Here is an 18,060-nt window from a genome sequence, read left to right as displayed (position 1 = left end):
GAAAAAATATAGATTTTTTTTAGACTAAAATTACCATAACTTCCTTATTTCTTAACCAATCTTGACAATCTTGGTGTCAGTTTCTTTGTTTTTTCATGCTCTATCAATTGCACCTGTCAAAAGAACAATTTATGGACATTCATTTTTTTTTTTTTTTTGGTCACGTCCCTATACGGAGTGGTGGGAAGGTCTTGTTTGAAATAATCATAATTCATGATTTAAATGTGGCCAGAATAACGGTGACTGTTATTTTTTGGCATAGCTGATATTTAAATGTCCAAAGCGGTTTGATTGTGTCCCCTTTAATGAGGCTGAGGTGGGTTGCGGTTAAAGAGGCTGCAGGTGCAGAAACACGAAGAGCTTCAGAGGACCAACACAGCTCCAACCGTGCACAAAAAACACAGACTCACAGGAAATCACGGCAAATTATTAGGCACCTTGGAAGAAAAGCTTCAGAAATGTGTGTCCGTGTGTGTGTGCGGGGAGGATTAACACGCCGGCGAACAACACTTGAATCTGACGGATAAATGACTTGAGAAACTCTGGTCGAAGTCTGTGGACAAAAGGCGCTTTTATGGGAAATGAATGTAAAACAGCAACCTGATGTGATCGAGCGACCCGCCAGCCTTTTTGTTCCAACTTCGGTAAGTAGCTAAACATCTTAATTACGATTTATTCGACACCGAACTGCTCTTACACGGGTGACGCGTTTAAGGGACTTGTCAAGCGATCGCAAAACTCCGTTTAAAAAACTGGCTGTTCAGGGTTTATTTGCTCAGCAGCAAAACGTGCTCTACACCAGAGCTTTAATCACAATTCTCCTAAATAAACGGTAACTTCTCTTCAATTCGGCGTTGGTGTTGTACACAGTGGCGTCGTTGCTTTGTCGCATTTGTAACTTTAATAATCGTATATCGGTGTTTGGAATGCTAATAGGGTCCGCGCGCGCAGGGCGGTGGAGTCTGCAAAAACGCGCAAATGTGTAAGTTTGAATCACATTTTGTTGAAAAGGTGCCTTCCTTCGTGCATCATACGTCAAATCTCTACGCCGAATTTACCAGAAGGCTATCATATTGTTGAATGACCGCTGTCAGTCCATTAGGGTTTGTTTAAGTAGGCTGACACGTAAATTAATAGTAAAATTACATTACGTTTCAATGGAATTTGTTGAGATGAAAGCAAATGTAATAGATGGTTTTATTTACTTGCGACTACATCTTTAACACTTGAGACAGATTTATTTTGCTTTTTCATCATAGTGCTAAGATTAGAAAATATTTTGATTCACAAAATGGGTCAAAGATCAAATGAAGATGCACCCAAAAGCGCCAATGGCCATGCAGTTTACCTCTAATAGCCAGCAGACGGCGTCAAAATTAGTTTAAATCGCCAAACCTTTGTGATATAAAGTAAGAATACGTCATTTCAAAGGAAAAACCACTGTGTTAAAGAAAATGATGGAAAACGTCCCTTCAGATTGACAAACTTAGTCAAATCTTAAACGGCGCCATCGTCCAAACAAACTTTCTTCACAATTATTAAATAAAAATGTTTAGAGTTTTATCATCCAAAAGCAAACAGGTCGGTTACATAATTGCCGCCAGTCTCTGTTAGTTGGTGGTGATGCTTCAACGATCTTATCACAGTTGTCGTAAGCGTGTGATGGGTCGCACCGCCGCTCAAGGTGTAGTATCAACTTCTTGTTTCCGTTATAGATTGCTAGTGTGCATGTAGTCCTACATCAGCTGCTCTGTCAGTTGGCAGAGATGTGGCGTCTGTGCGTGGCCCTTCTGTTTCGACGATTGGATCATGCAGAGAGCAGTAATACTGCGGTCTGATAGATCACATGACCGTCATGGCGTTACTATATCGTCAGGCGTTTGGGAGTGTGAATGAATAACAGAAAGTATGGTCGATTTTGGTGCCTGAGATCTTTCTTTGCACAGGTACCACTAATATTTCTTGTTTGTAGGCATCGGTAGAGACAGAATAAAGGATGACAGTCATAGTCATCAATTAGTCAATAACGGACAAATAACTGCCTGCTTGGACTCATCCAAATTTCATGAATTTGGGTGTGCAAAAGACTCAGAGGAACAGTCCAAACTCAAACCTGCAGAATTTAAAACACCACCTCGTCCTTCACGTCGGTGACCCGTGGTGGAGATGGACTGAAATTGGACTGGTGGCCTCGGTGCTTTAATCACTTTGAGTTTGTGTTACCACAGTTTAGATTCTGTCATATGATTCCTAATTTAACCCACAAGATTCTGGTCAAAGAACCATTTGGTGCCACAAGCAGTTGGAGAACTGGTTCAGAGATGTTCTGGATTTTGTTCAGTTTGTGTCTGCAGGATTACTTGGTTCATACTTTTTTTTTAAACTTAGTGTAAATGTAGATTGTATAGAGGAGAATTTAATGTTGGTTGTGTTTTGAATGTAGATAATAAAAACAACAAAAAACGTAATATACAGTGCAACATTTTAACAGAAAAATAAGGCACTTTTGTTCAGTGATTGATTTGGCAGATTAGGATCCAGAAATGGATCAATATGGTCATTTTACTGTATCTAAAGATAGAAATGTGATTTACTTTTTGTGAATTTATCTACACGGTATAGCAGAGTGGTGTTTGGTAGCAGGTAGTGTTTATTTATGAACATGTATTATCAGAATACTTAATTTACTCACAATGAGCTCAATAAGCTATTTTTTTTTAGAGTACAATCAATCAAATTTTATTTATAGAGCCCTTTTAACACACACAAGGTGCACAAAGCGCTTTCCATTAAAATCAAGCAAAGAAAAGACAAGACATGGTACCTAATCAACCATTTTAGCAGTGAGGCTAGGCTAGTTAGCCAGTTAGCAAGGCCTTTTTAGTTTAATAGTTTAACAATTTTTGTGATGCTGAAGAGCTTCGCTCGTTCCGTTCTGTTGCCTCAAATTTGTAGGACGGCTCATTATTCCAAACGGCCATTGGTTCAAAAATTGCTACAGAAGGCTGATTAGCTAGCAGGCTAACAGCAATGCTGTTAAAAAAAACTGTTCAAAACAGCAGCAACACCTTTCTGTTCTCTAATCTTCCTTAGGATTTGAAAGTTTCTCCGTGGTCGGCCATTACGCCATTGCCACAATCACTTTTGGAATATTGATTTCAGCAGAATCACCATTTCTTGTATTTGGGTGACTCCAGTTCATGTTTTTTAGAACCTGACACAAAATATTCTTGATGATAAGAACAAATGATATTTTGGCTATTTGAAAGTAAATGATTTGAATTTATGCAAAAACGTTGCTGAAACAATGCAAATTTTTTTTTGACAGATTATTATAAATGACCCATCTTTGTCAGTTCGGGGGTGGGTATACCCTTCATTCACAAAATTACTGGAGTTTTATTGGTACAAACACTGCAAAAGCTGATGTCAAATAGAGTAAAAAAAAAAAAAAAAATTTGTTTAAAGAAAATTTGACTTAATTTTTAAATACAAAAAAGTCTTGTCAAGCAGAAAAAATGTCTTATTTTGGGAAAATGTATCTCACTTTTTTTTTTCTTTTTTTTTTACTAATATCAATATATCAATATATTTAGATATTTTATACTTAGTTATTTATATATACATTTGGGCATCCAGTGGTGGCAGCAAAGTAAGAATTTCATTGCACAGAGAAACATGTTTCTTTACTGTGCATATGACAATAAAAGCTTTGAATCTCTTTGAATCAAGGTGTATTTAACCAGTAACAAGGAAACCAATGGTTTTCAAATCATCCAAGCAAAGGAACCAACTTGTTTTCCTTATTTTAAGACAGGGACTCATTTCAAAATAAGAATTCTGTCTAGTTTTAAAGCGCATTTTGTTTATTCAGTGCCCAGACATTTTGCTATTTTTGAGAATTCTAACCAAGTAAATTTTTCTTACCCCACTGGCAGATTTATTTTGCTTAATACAAGATCATTTGGCTAGAATTTGGATTGTCTTATTTTGAGAAGGAGAGTTTTTGCAGTGAATAAGAGTGACTTCATAAGTGTTTTGTTCAAGATAAAAACTCAAATAATCAGAAGCAACAAAACAAGCTCGTTGGAGGTAATGACACATTAATTTCCCACACAGGATTTGAGGATATTGATTTATTGGTCAAATTAACCTCCACGGAGAGAGAATACAGCAAGGACATCCAGAATCTCCAATCTTTACAAATGGGATTAAAGCACAAAGCAGTGGCACGATGAGCCAGACTGTGGCGGTGCCTGTGCCCCTCTTTTGTTTAAGGGGTTAAAACCCAGTGACGTGCTACAAAAAACAACAAATCACCGCAGTAAGTCAAAAACCTGAGGGTTGGCGGGAGCTGCAGACGGTTAATTATATTCCAGTGGAGTGTGAACGTCGACGCTTTTGTATTCAGAAAGTCAATTTGACCAAATCACTGCATGAGCACATTTTTCTCTTTTAATTTTTCATTTCCCAGAGCCACAATCAGGCTTTACATTGTAATTCTGAATATCAACTTTTGAATTAAGTTTATATTTTAGTCCCGTTCATCACGTCCTGCACAGTATTTAATTTTCCTGCTGTAGGGGAGTCTTTAAAAATGATGAACAGTGTCATTTTATTACTCTCAACTAAGAATGTGAAGTCTGTGCAAATCGGCGACTCTTTAAAAAGTTTTTTTTCTTTGTTCCAACATCTCTACATTGATGAATTTACAAAAAAGAAAACTGAACTAATGACAAATGTCAAATATTTTGAGGGTATATAAATAGTCTTCGTCAGTTTCACATAAAAACAATCTCATCCTGCCACCGTTTGTCACATTTCTGGTTAAAAGTACCATTTTTTTGTTTTGTTTTTAATTCTCAGGGTAAATGTGAGTCTGTCACAACTAAGACTTCCGCTCCTTGCATGTTATTTGTGATTAAATATTAAAATTATAAAAATTAGCGTGTGGATGTGACTTTTGATCAGTTCTGTCCAAACTGAACCACATTATTGTTGACTTCAATTATTGAACAGCAGTACAAACAATCAGGGATTCCCAAAAAAAATTTGATTTAGTTTATTTCAAACATTTAAAGAAATGCATAAAAATATGTAGGAAAACAAAGTAAAAATGAAGTGTTATCGTAAAGAATCCTTCTATGTCACCTTGTCCAGTTACTTTTGGCCTGAAAAAAAGGGAGGGACTGTGTGTTAAAATGGTTGTAATTCCTAAGTGGTTAATGTGATGTTTTTGTGAAACTCCTTGAATTAAAGATGAGCATCGACACTCCAGGAACATTTGAATTCCATTTTACAGGTGCACAGAGGCAAAATTATGAAAATTGTGTATAACTACTACTTACCAACTTGACTTTTCTTGTGGTTGATGAGAAAACTCAAAGTGTAGGCTCTTTGCATCTGTTGATGTGAAAATATCACACAAAGTCCTGTTCCAGCTTCCCAAACACATGATTGTTGAGCAGGATATCACCATGATGATCATATCTTGGCTGGTCCTTGGGACAGTCTTGATGGTGTCTTTGTGAGTCTTGAGCACTTGTGATAACACTTGATGGTATAAGATGCCACCACACGATTACAAACCCTCTTCCTGTCATTCTGCAGTTCTTGATGCCATCTTGAAGGTAATCCTTTGGGGGGGCGGGTATTCCATCAGTGTGGCAAAAGTGAAATCCAGGCTTATTTCGATAAGTCTTGCTTATCTGTGAGACTTCGGTTCCATCACTGTGGTTAACAGGAATCCTGGAAAATATCCATGGCAGTGGTGGGCACAGCGAACCAAAAAGTTAGCTTCAATAACCATCAATCTGATAACTGAAAAGTTATCTTTTATGATGCTAAACCGATAAACTGCTAAAAAAAAATGTACCTTTATTACAGATAACCGATAACTTTTAGTATTGATTTGGACGCGGCCACATCAGATTACACTGTCGGCTTCTGATAAACCAGTTTCACTTTAAGTGCCTCACGGGCTGCTGGGTAAATTCAAGGATCACAAACACATAAAGAACGCACAAAAATTGAATGAATAAAAATAAAACCCCAAACACTGTCATCATCTTTCAAAAGCAGTAAAACACAGTATTAGAAGTCACAGTTTGTCTCGGTATTAGATACACCGTCATTTACAAACTACAAGCTGCTGCTTTTTTCACATGCTTTGAACCCTGCGGCTTAAACAACCGAAATACCTCCATTAATGCACTGATTGGCAGAGTAAAGGACATGTAGTAAATATAAATTCTTACCTGCTAGTTTTAGTGGGATTCATGAAGAAAATAATCCACATAGTGTCCTGATTATCCAAAACAGTGAAGAAAAGTCCCTCTGTAACACAGCTGTGCCATGAGATCTCCTCTCTCCCACCGAGTCTTGGCAATTAAATTATCCCATCAGCCACAAAGAAATAAAATAAAATAATGTTAAAATTAGTCCGTTTTGTTTCTGCATTGAGTGGACGGTAACAGTGTAATGGCCAAAGTGAACCTGAACTACACTACCCACAATGCTCCCTGGATCGACCGGCCAATCACGTCTTGCGCTTAATGATGACATCATCAGCAAGCGACAGCCAGTTGGCCACAAACCACTGATCTACACACGACAGGGATTAAAATGTTTGATTATAGGGTTTACAAATGTTTTTGACCGTTAAACTTTGCTCACTTTACCAGCAAAAAAAAAAAATGTTAGCGGACTGAAAGTTATCAGAACTAAATTTATCGGAAGATAATTGGTCTGCTGATGGTTTTTAAACTCATCTGAAAAGATAATCCGCTAACAAAAGCATTAGCTTTGATAATTATTGGTGATTGGATTAGCTGAACAGTGCCCATCACTGATCCATGGTAACTTATACTTCTGAAATAGTGCTCAGATTTTTGCCAGCACATCAATTCGGGTTGTGTTTTGTATTCAGACAAAAACCCCAAATCAATTACGTTTAAATAACATTGAAAAGCACACTGTATTAATAAATACATACCCGGACAGATGCATCCCACACAGCATCCATGTAGAATTGCACCTACTTCGGTTCCAAAGCCATTAATTTCCTTTGAAAACATTCAAACTATAGGAAGATACTGCTGTCGGTAGAGATCCGATCACTGATTGTCATGCTTAGGTTGCTTCCATCTCTGTCGTTTGTCACTTCAGTCATTGATCTGGGGCGGGTCCGGTGGCCACGGCATGTTTCTCACATTAGGATTACAGCAGCAGTTACTTTATCTCAAAGTCTTCGTATTTCCACCTTTAAACACACAGATAAAATCCTTCCTTCTCCGTGACTTTGGCCCCAAGTAGTTTTTGAATCGCATTTCTCACACTGTAATTTTCTGCTCTTTGTGGGAGGTGTGTACAAAACACTTTGAGTTCTAACTCAAAAATCTTATCCGTAGGCAAACTGCACAACTAATAACATCATGACTGGTTTTGATGGACCCTCCCAAAATACACTTGTTTACCATTTCAACAGATTCACCATCAAACCCCACAAAAAAGCAGATTTCAAGTTGCAAAAAAGTCAGATTTTCTCATTTGTTTCAGTAATATATTGGCCTCTCTTCATTGGCTTCCTGTTAATTCTAGAATAGAATTTAAAATTCTTCTTCTTACTTATAAGGTTTTGAATAATCAGGTCCCATCTTATCTTAGGGACCTCGTAGTACCATATCACCCCAATAGAGCGCTTTGCTCTCAGACTGCAGGCTTACTTGTAGTTCCTAGGGTTTGTAAGAGTAGAATGGGAGGCAGAGCCTTCAGCTTTCAGGCTCCTCTCCTGTGGAACCAGCTCCCAATTCAGATCAGGGAGACAGACACCCTCTCTACTTTTAAGATTAGGCTTAAAGCTTTCCTTTTTGCTAAAGCTTATAGTTAGGGCTGGATCAGGTGACCCTGAACCATCCCTTAGTTATGCTGCTATAGACTTAGACTGCTGGGGGGTTCCCATGATGCACTGAGTGTTTCTTTCTCTTTTTGCTCTGTATGCACCACTCTGCATTTAATCATTAGTGATCGATCTCTGCTCCCCACCACAGCATGTCTTTTTCCTGGTTCTCTCCCTCAGCCCCAACCAGTCCCAGCAGAAGACTGCCCCTCCCTGAGCCTGGTTCTGCTGGAGGTTTCTTCCTGTTAAAAGGGAGTTTTTCCTTCCCACTGTTGCCAAGTGCTTGCTCACAGGGGGTCGTTTTGACCGTTGGGGTTTTTCCGTAATTATTGTAGGGCCTTGCCTTACAATATAAGGTGCCTTGGGGCAACTGTTTGTTGTGATTTGGCGCTATATAAATAAAATTGATTTGATTTAATATCTCTGAGTGGGTGGTCCCAAATATGATGTCAACAAAGTCAGCTTTTCTAACAGGTTCACATCTCAAATCAAAAATCAAATTTATTCATTTATATAGCGCAGGGGTGGCCAAGTTTGGTCCTTGAGAACCACATTCCTGACACTCTTAATTGTCTCCCTGCTCCAACACACCTGAATCCAGTGAAAAACTCGTTAGCAGACTTTTAATGAGCCTTTCATTGGATTCAGGTGTGTTGGAGCAGGGAGACAACTAAGAGTGTCAGGAATGTGGCTCTCGAGGACCAAACTTGGCCATCCCTGATATAGCACCAAATCACGCTAGTCGCCTCAAGGCGCTTCACAAACATCATTTAAAGGGCAGAATAAAATGAATTAAGATTAAAAACACAATGAAATTTTTAAAACATAAGTAAAAGGAATAAAATAAATAAAAAGAATAAAAGAAGACACAATCAGAACGCCCTGTAACCCACTGACTTTTTTTTTTCCACCCTAGGGACACACAATAGGTCTGCACCCTGTGAACGCAGGGCCCGAGCTGGTACGTAGGACTCAACCAGGCCGGCCAAGTAGGGGGGTGCCAGTCCGTGAACAAATTTATAGGCCAATAATAATACTTTAAAATCCGATCTCGGAGAGACCGGAAGCCAGTGAAGGGACGCCAGAACCGGCGTAATGTGGTCAAACCTTCTGCTTCGTGTCAGAAGTCTGGCAGCAGCATTTTCAACCAGTTGAAGACCCCTGATGCTGGACTGCGGTAAACCAGAAAACAAAACATTGCAGTAGTTCAATCTGTAAGAAATGAAAGTATGAATCAGGGTCTCAGCATCAACCATAGACAGGATGGGACGAATCTTTGCTATATTTCTTAGATGGAAGAAAGCAGTCCTCATAATGTCCCTAATGTGAAGGTCAAAGGACAACATAGGATCAAAAATTACCCCAAGATAAAAGTTTATCTGAAACGCTGCTGCAGATAAACTCAAGCTAATTTCCCCATGTTTCTGACAATTTCTCAGGGTATATGGCACCAAACATACAACACAATACATCTATATTTTCATAATTCTTTATTTACTTAGAATAGTCAGCTCATTTGACATTTCATTTACCAGAGATATATACTGTATTTTACCTACATTGTTTCCACGAGATGAGTATTCCTAAAAATCAGTTCTGTCCACTTACATTGCACTCAAATCATCTTCTCCAAAGATGATAGTGATTTTTAGGAAATAAATTCAGACCCTTTTTATGCCATTGTGACCAAACATACTTTACTACATACTTCAGTTCCAAAGGATGTACTATTAAAGCTAACCATCTCTATCGATCAATTGATCGATTGGTTGGCCCTTACTAACAAGAGTCATCAGGGGATGACGTATCCCCCCGATCCCCACAAATCAGTAATACAAAGTGTCTGATTCTAATTCGTCTGATCACCTAAGTACACCCTTATGCTAAATATGAATCAAATAGGTTAACTGGTTCTTGAGATATCCCGCTAACAAGCGAAGGCAGACAGACATGCTGATTGCTATATCCCCCCGTATTTCACAGTGGGAGGATAAAAAGGTAATATTATTTTACAGGTCCACCACTCAGTGCGGAATACAAGATATTCCATGCTACTCAATACGCATATTTGATTAAATCTATTTGTTAATTGAGGCTTACATTTGTCATTAAAATGATTCACGGTTTTCGTCACGATTGTCAGTGCTGTAAACCCAAAACTAAACTATATATCTAACCTCTTTCTGGAAGCTAGAGATACATATTTAAAGAACTATTATTTAATGCTGTGTTTACACATAACGACGACAAGTCACAAATGCCACGAAGTATACATTCTTGGCCGCTGATCATGACTGATGATTTGGGGCAGAGGCGTCAGGTGTCCTCAGGAACTGTTGCAACCTGTTACCACACGTTCCGATTAATGGCACGTGTCACTAACGCATCCTTACGTCCTGTCACATTGTGAATGAGTCGAATTGTCTCCACACACACCCATATTCATCCATCAGCTGCTGAACAATTCATCGTTCCAGTTTGCTCTTCAAAATCCACAGCAGAAGAACTTCGTGACTGCATGCTTAGTTGGGCTCTACCATGGAGTGGCGTAGAGAGGAGACCATGGATAGAGCCAGATGTGTGGCTCCAAGCGGCTCTTGTCTCACACGTTTTCCCAAACACCAGGCACAGCAGCAGCAGCAGGTGGAACACCTGCAGGAGCGCGCTGATGAGCATTGGAATGAAACTTTTAGCCGACTTGGTGTCACTGTTCTTCTTCAGCATACTGCAGCAATGAAGCTGAATGTGGCACAGCAGGGTTTAATTGTGCGCATGTCAGAGAAGAACGCTGTCACGCTCTATTCAGGATCACCACTAATCAAGATGGATCAACACGCTCAGTTGTGACCTCCACGACATGAGGCGAAATGAGGTGGTGTGTGACATTCATGGAAGATTTTTTGACAGCCAACAACATGCTCCATGAAAATCACGCATTATTACAAAACCTATTCAGATGCGTTAAGTCACGTTAAGAATGTCAGGAATGTGCCAAGAATGACACAAATATGACATTCGTAACACGTCCTGCCTGTGTGTAAATGCACCATAAATAAAAGAGAGTCAACATGTCTTTATAGAGCATGATATTTTATACTGACGTCTGTCCAAGGATTGCCTTCAGGATGATATATATATATATATATATATATATATGATGCCAAGTCGGCTAAAAGTTTCATTATATATATATAATTAACCACCTTTTTTCCTGATTATATGTTTGTTATCCTCGTGCACTGCCACTGCTTTGAGGAATGCACCTCGTTCGTATTTTGACATCGTATCGGGTTTTCGACACTCTCTTGCTCTGGTCTGCTTATGTAATCTGTCCATGTGCACAGTGCACGCTTGTGTAAGTCTCGATAGAGTTGACATCAACAAGATTCAGCTCATTTTTGTCACTCAACTTTTTCAATTAACCGCAGACTTCTTAAGTGACACTGATGGAATACTAATTCTTTAGCGATACTGATGGTCACGATGGACCACAACAACTCTGACATGGTGTATTTGTCAAGGTCAAAGTCATCTATGGGCAAACAAGGCTTTCGGGAGGATGGTAACGTGTTTCAGTCCTCCAAGATAAGTTACTAAGTTACTGAAGAGGAAGAATTCAGTCATAAAGGTCTTCTAATCTGGATTGATTCGTATAGGGAGGGGGTTGGGCACTAATGTGAGGAACCCAGAAGAAGTGCAGACTTTGGCCAAAGGTGTTTTTGGTTAAAGATCTAAGATTCTGTTTTCTTTTAAGCTTATAATTAGTCCCTGGAGGATGTGCAAAGACACATAAAGTACAACATTATGTGCTGTCATATGCTGTTGTTTGAGTGACAGGAAAACAACAACAGTCATTAAAGTATTAATTAGATTGTGTTTTAAATTTTAAAATGTCAAGAGGATGTCTAGTGTCGTAAATCTTGATGCATTAAAACAAGCCAAAGCCGTCACTGGAACCTTTCTGGAAATGTTTCCTTCGCAAATAAAAGGCAACTCATCTTGTGCATTATTAATACTCGCAGCATTTCATTAGCATTTTTATTTAGATTCAAGGCAGCAAACTTATGCATTTTAATGTCGGGTCCATTTACAAGTAAGATGGAATGAAATCCGCCTTGTTGTCGCCTGGCAGCTGAATTACTGTGGACACTTCAAAGCCTTTTTTTCCCCTCTCTGGTGAAAGAAAGCTGCACTTACACACGTTAAAAACAGCAAACCTTTTTGGTTTTTATCTGAGCATTAAATAAATTTGGGGACTATGAACGGCCCTAGTTTAGTTTTAGGAATCTGTACTTGGCCCGACTCTCTCCTCCCACAGAGAACATTAAAACTTCTCTCTGCCCACCTTGTGCCTGATGTGCCGCTTTTATGGCCATTGTTTGAAATGCATTTGTTAGATTCAGCGTGCGAGAGAGTGAGGGAGCTGTGTTTGCACAGTACGATTCCAAAAAGCATAGGAGAATTCCAGAACCGGCAGACAAGAGGCTCTAATTTCTCTTATCTCGTTGCTTGCGTCTCTTTTCGAACAGTGAAGCTGATGCCCTGAAATCATGAAGCATGTTCTTCATACAGATTTCATAATGTCGACCCGACTTTCTCATCCCTCTGGTGTGCAAGAACATCAGATAAGTCGCTGGGGAACTGGTGTATTTGACAATTATTGGATATTTTCTGTTGCAGTGCCTCTATTTTCTCAACCAGTGAGGTCTTACTTTGAGCCTTTTCTCTGAAACATGAAAATAAAACTGGAGCCACATGTTCTTGGGATGTCTGTACTTTTTATGTTTTCTATGATGATTTTTCTGAAGAAATCAAGTTTTTCCTTCTATAGCACACGTATGTGAGGGTATCAAACTCCAGCCCGTCTTTCGTATTGTGCTACCAAGGTAACGGATCAAGCAGGGAATTGCCTTTTGGGGTGAAATACAATGGGGCCCTTGTGTGCTACGGCAGCCATAAAGGTCGAACAGGAACCCTAAACACAAAATGGCTATTAGGGTTCTGGTGAAACAGTAAGTCCTCAATGGCCAATTGGGCAGAGGAGGTGATGGCTTGTATCTCAACGGCTGTGAAGGCGGATGAAGCCTGCAGCAGGTCCTCGGACCCTGATTGTCTGGGGATTTTCCAGCTATTGGACCAGGCTAAGGATCTGTCAAGGACCGTGTTTGTCGACTTGCAACAACATTCCCATGTTAAACAAACCCAAGCAGGGACATCTCTGTCTGGGAGTCGACCAGGAGACCATCTTCCTCCCCACCGATGGAGGGATTGCCACAACGATGATGACAACACTTAACTGACTACGTTGTTGCGGTCACCTGTTCAGCTGCCCATTAAAGCGAACACCAAACCAACCAAGGGACTCGATGTGTTTGGGGAAATGGACATGATCAAGAGGATCACATGAAGTTCAAACCAAGCATCAGAAAGGAGAAGAACAGTGATTGACATGACTTTGAAAGTTGCATAGGTTTGAGCATTTCACGATCTACTCATCTACTTGTATGTTCAGGGAAAATCAATCAATCAATCAATCAATCAATCAATCAATCAATTTTTTTATATAGCGCCAAATCACAACAGTTGCCCCAAGGCACTTTATATTGTAAGGCAAGGCCATACAATAATTATGTAAAACCCCAACGGTCAAAACGACCCCCTGTGAGCAAGCACGTGGCTACAGTGGGAAGGAAAAACTCCCTTTTTAACAGGAAGAAACCTCCAGCAGAACCAGGCTCAGGGAGGGGCAGTCTTCTGCTGGGACTGGTTGGGGCTGAGGGAGAGAACCAGGAAAAAGACATGCTGTGGAAAGGAGCAGAGATCGATCACTAATGATTAAATGCAGAGTGGTGCATACAGAGTAAAAAGAGAAAGAAACAGTGCATCATGGGAACCCCCCAGGAGTCTAAGTCTATAGCAGCATAACTAAGGGATGGTTCAGGGTCACCTGATCCAGCCATAACTATAAGCTTTAGCAAAAAGGAAAGTTTTAAGCCTAATCTTAAAAGTAGAGAGGGTGTCTGTCTCCCTGATCTGAATTGGGTGGGAGCTGGTTCCACAGGAGAGGAGCCTGAAAGCTGAAGGCTCTGCCTCCCATTCTACTCTTACAAACCCTAGGAACTACAAGTAAGCCTGCAGTCTGAGAGCGAAGCGCTCTATTGGGGTGATATGGTACTACGAGGTCCCTAAGATAAGAAGAATTTTAAATTCTATTCTAGAATTAACAGGAAGCCAATGAAGAGAGGCCAATATGGGTGAGATATGCTCTCTCCTTCTAGTCCCCGTCAGTACTCTAGCTGCAGCATTTTGAATTAACTGAAGGCTTTTAGGGAACTTTTAGGACAACCTGATAATAATAAATTACAGTAGTCCAGCCTAGAGGAAATAAATGCATGAATTAGTTTTTCAGCATCACTCTGAGACAAGACCTTTCTGATTTTAGAGATATTGCGTAAATGCAAAAAAGCAGTCCTACATATTTGTTTAATATGCGCTTTGAATGACATATCCTGATCAAAAATGACTCCAAGATTTCTCACAGTATTACTAGAGGTCAGGGTAATGCCATCCAGAGTAAGGATCTGGTTAGACACCATGTTTCTAAGATTTGTGGGGCCAAGTACAATAACTTCAGTTTTATCTGAGTTTAAAAGCAGGAAATTAGAGGTCATCCATGTCTTTATGTCTGTAAGACAATCCTGCAGTTTAGCTAATTGGTGTGTGTCCTCTGGCTTCATGGATAGATAAAGCTGGGTATCATCTGCGTAACAATGAAAATTTAAGCAATACCGTCTAATAATACTACCTAAGGGAAGCCATCTCTATATAGGTTCTTGAGGGAATGGGTTAAAAAAGGAGGATCATCTCGTGGAAGGTGGTTCTCAGGGTGAAAATGGATTCATTGATGGCAGCGGTCGGCGAAGGATGAGTTATTCTGAGGGCATGGACTTATTTATTGCAAGAAGCAGCAGTGGTAGAGGAGGTTGCCCGGGCAGCTCGACTGTCATCAAAAGGAAATCCACTGAGCTGATGTTGGACTGTTTTGGATCACCAGCTGTTCTGTTGGAGGATCTCGAACTGTCCTGTGGGAATGGGACTTTTCCAGTGCTCATTTACCACCAAAAATATTTACAGATGTGTGTAAATGACTTTTTTCCCCACGACAGCTGACACACTGCTGTAAAAACCTCACCTGGAAGTTCAGCTTTCATTCAAAAAGTGTACTTACACAGTTGCTTTATTTTGCTATAATTTCACTCTCGCCTGTGTGTTTGCTCAGCGGGGTTTGAAAGGTTACACCTCACCCATGTCGAGCACCCTGAAGCAGCTTTGTTGCGATTTGGAGCTATATGAAGAAAAACAATTGAATTGACCCATCAGATTTAAAAAATACAATAAAATTTCAGATTTAAAAATACAATAAAATTTCAAATAAGATTTTAAAAAGACATTAAAATAAAATCTATGCACAGAAAACAAATGACAAAGAGCACGATAAAGTTAAATGTGATGCACTTATTTCCCACAGTGGACCTTCACAGGATTTTGGAGGATAAACCCGGATGACTCTCCACTATAGTCCGATCTCAGAGTTCTGTATCTTGCTTCTCATACTGCTGAATGATGGAAGAATCTGGAACATCTGTGGCCATCACGCGTCCATGCATCCTGCTGTCTGAGCAGTAAAACTCAAATGCTGGATATGCACAAGGGGAATCCAGGCGCTTGATTCCCCGCAGAGCCCGTCTGAGTGAAAGACTCCAGAACACCGGTGGGTTTCTGCACACGAGCATCCAGCTCCATCATGACAAGCTGACCTACTGCTCTGTAAGGAGAACAGCCTCTTCAGTACGTTTAGGATTATGAAGACAAGCCTGAGTAGTTGGCAGCAGGGCCTCTGTGATGCCAGTGCAGTGACAGGAGGACAGCAGAGTCTCAAGGACATGCAGGAAAAACCTTAATGCTGCACTCAAAGGGTTTCATTCAGTGCATTCATGGGAAAGAACACCGTTTGAGAAATACTGCTCTGTTACATTTCTATTGCTGTTGCAAATACTTCAAGTTATGAAAGAAGAGCAACAGTGGCCTTAGTGGTTACGATGACCCGATGATTACCAACAAGCTTTGTAAATCCAGACAGGTCCCACTGTGCCAACATTCCAGTTTAAACTGATATATTATAGAATTACTGCAAATTATGTTCAAAGATGTTGACAAAATGTGAGTTTGATCACGTGTAGGGATCAGAATGGACTGTTTCATAGCTGAATGTGCAGTCGTTCTGAAGACACTCAACAAAAATATAAACGCAACACTTTTGGTTTTGCTCCCATTTTGTATGAGATGAACTCAAAGATCTAAAACCTTTTCCACATACACAATATCACCATTTCCCTCAAATATTGTTCACAAACCAGTCTAAATCTGTGATAGTGAGCACTTCTCCTTTGCTGAGATAATCCATCCCACCTCACAGGTGTGCCATATCAAGATGCTGATTAGACACCATGATTAGTGCACAGGTGTGCCTTAGACTGTCCACAATAAAGGCCACTCTGAAAGGTGCAGTTTTGTTTTATTGGGGGGGGGGATACAGTCAGTATCTGGTGTGACCACCATTTGCCTCATGCAGTGACAACACTCTCGTTCGCATAGAGTTGATCAGGTTGTCAGTTGTGGCCTGTGGAATGTGGTCCACTCCTCTTCAATGGCTGTGCGAAGTTGCTGGATATTGGTAGGAACTGGTACACGCTGTCGTATACACCGGTCCAGAGCATCCCAAACATGCTCAATGGGTGACATGTCCGTGGAGTATGCCGGCCAGTGCAAGAACTGGACATTTTCAGCTTCCGAGAATTGTGTACAGATCCTTGCAGCATGGGGCCGTGCATTATCCTGCTGCAACATGAGGTGATGTTCTTGGATGGCACAACAAATGGGCCTCAGGATCTCGTCACGGTATCTCTGTGCATTCAAAATGCCATCAATAAATGCACCTGTGTTCTTCGTCCATAACAGACGCCATGCCCATACCATAACCCCACCGCCACCATGGGCCACTCGATCCCACAACATTGACATCAGAAAACTGCTCACCCACATGACGCCACACACGCTGTCTGCCATCTGCCCTGGACAGTGTGAACCGGGATTCATCCGTGAAGAGAACACCTCTCCAACGTGCCAAATGCCAGCAAATGTGAGCATTTGTCCACTCAAGTCGGGTTACGACGAGGAACTGGAGTGAGGTCGAGACCCCGATGAGGACGACGAGCATGCAGATGAGCTTCCCTGAGACGGTTTCTGACAGTGTTGTGCAGAAATGCTTTGGTTATGCAAACCGATTGTTTCAGCAGCTGTCCGAGTGGCTGGTCTCAGACGATCTTGGAGGTGAACATGCTGGATGTGGAGGTCCTGGGCTGGTGTGGTTACACGTGGTCTGCTGTTGTGAGGGTGATTGGATGTACTGCCAAATTCTCTGAAATGCCTTTGGAGACGGCTTATGGTAGAGAAATGAACATTCAATACATGAGCAACATCTCTGGTTGACATTCCTGCTGTCAGCATGCCAATTGCACGCTCCCTCAAATCTTGCGACATCTGTGGCATTGTGCTGTGTGATAAAACTGCACCTTTCAGAGTGACCTTTTATTGTGGGCAGTCTAAGGCACACCTGTGCACTAATCATGGTGTCTAATCAGCATCTGATATGGCACACCTGTGAGGTGGGATGGATTATCTCAGCAAAGGAGAAGTGCTCACTATCACAGATTTAGACTGGTTTGTGAACAATATTTGAGGGAAATGGTGATATTGTGTATGTGGAAAAAGTTTTAGATCTTTGAGTTCATCTCATACAAAATGGGAGCAAAACCAAAAGTGTTGCGTTTATATTTTTGTTGAGTATAATATACAATGAAGTCTAAAATGTGTGAATTTCATGGATATTTTCCATGATCATGACAAAGTAATTTTTCTTACCTTTTTTTTTTTTTTGTAGCCTGCTTAATTTTCCAGAGTGTAAAATAAACTATTGCAAACAATTTTGACGTTGGACATTACTTGGTACATTATCTTATACTTAAAACCTCCGGTCACCAAAAACATTGTCTTAATATCTTATGCCCAAGCAATTTTATGTCTCTTTTTTTTTCAGGTGAAAT

General features: G+C 40.4%; 1 protein-coding gene across 1 annotated transcript in view; it reads left to right on the top strand.

The window, feature by feature from the left end:
• The first annotated feature begins 349 nt into the window (after positions 1-349).
• Positions 350-18,060, top strand: part of sntg2 (syntrophin, gamma 2) — a 123,807-nt gene continuing 106,096 nt past the window's right edge. The window contains exon 1 of the mRNA XM_034159700.1: positions 350-644. Coding sequence (XP_034015591.1) covers positions 582-644 — 63 coding nt within the window. The 5' untranslated portion in view covers positions 350-581. The remainder of the gene's footprint in view (positions 645-18,060) is intronic.

This window comes from Thalassophryne amazonica, chromosome 19, assembly GCF_902500255.1.
Source record: "Thalassophryne amazonica chromosome 19, fThaAma1.1, whole genome shotgun sequence".
In the NCBI taxonomy this organism is placed as follows: domain Eukaryota; kingdom Metazoa; phylum Chordata; class Actinopteri; order Batrachoidiformes; family Batrachoididae; genus Thalassophryne; species Thalassophryne amazonica.
Note: the sequence above shows the minus strand (reverse complement) of the source record. Positions and strands in the feature narration are given on the sequence as shown.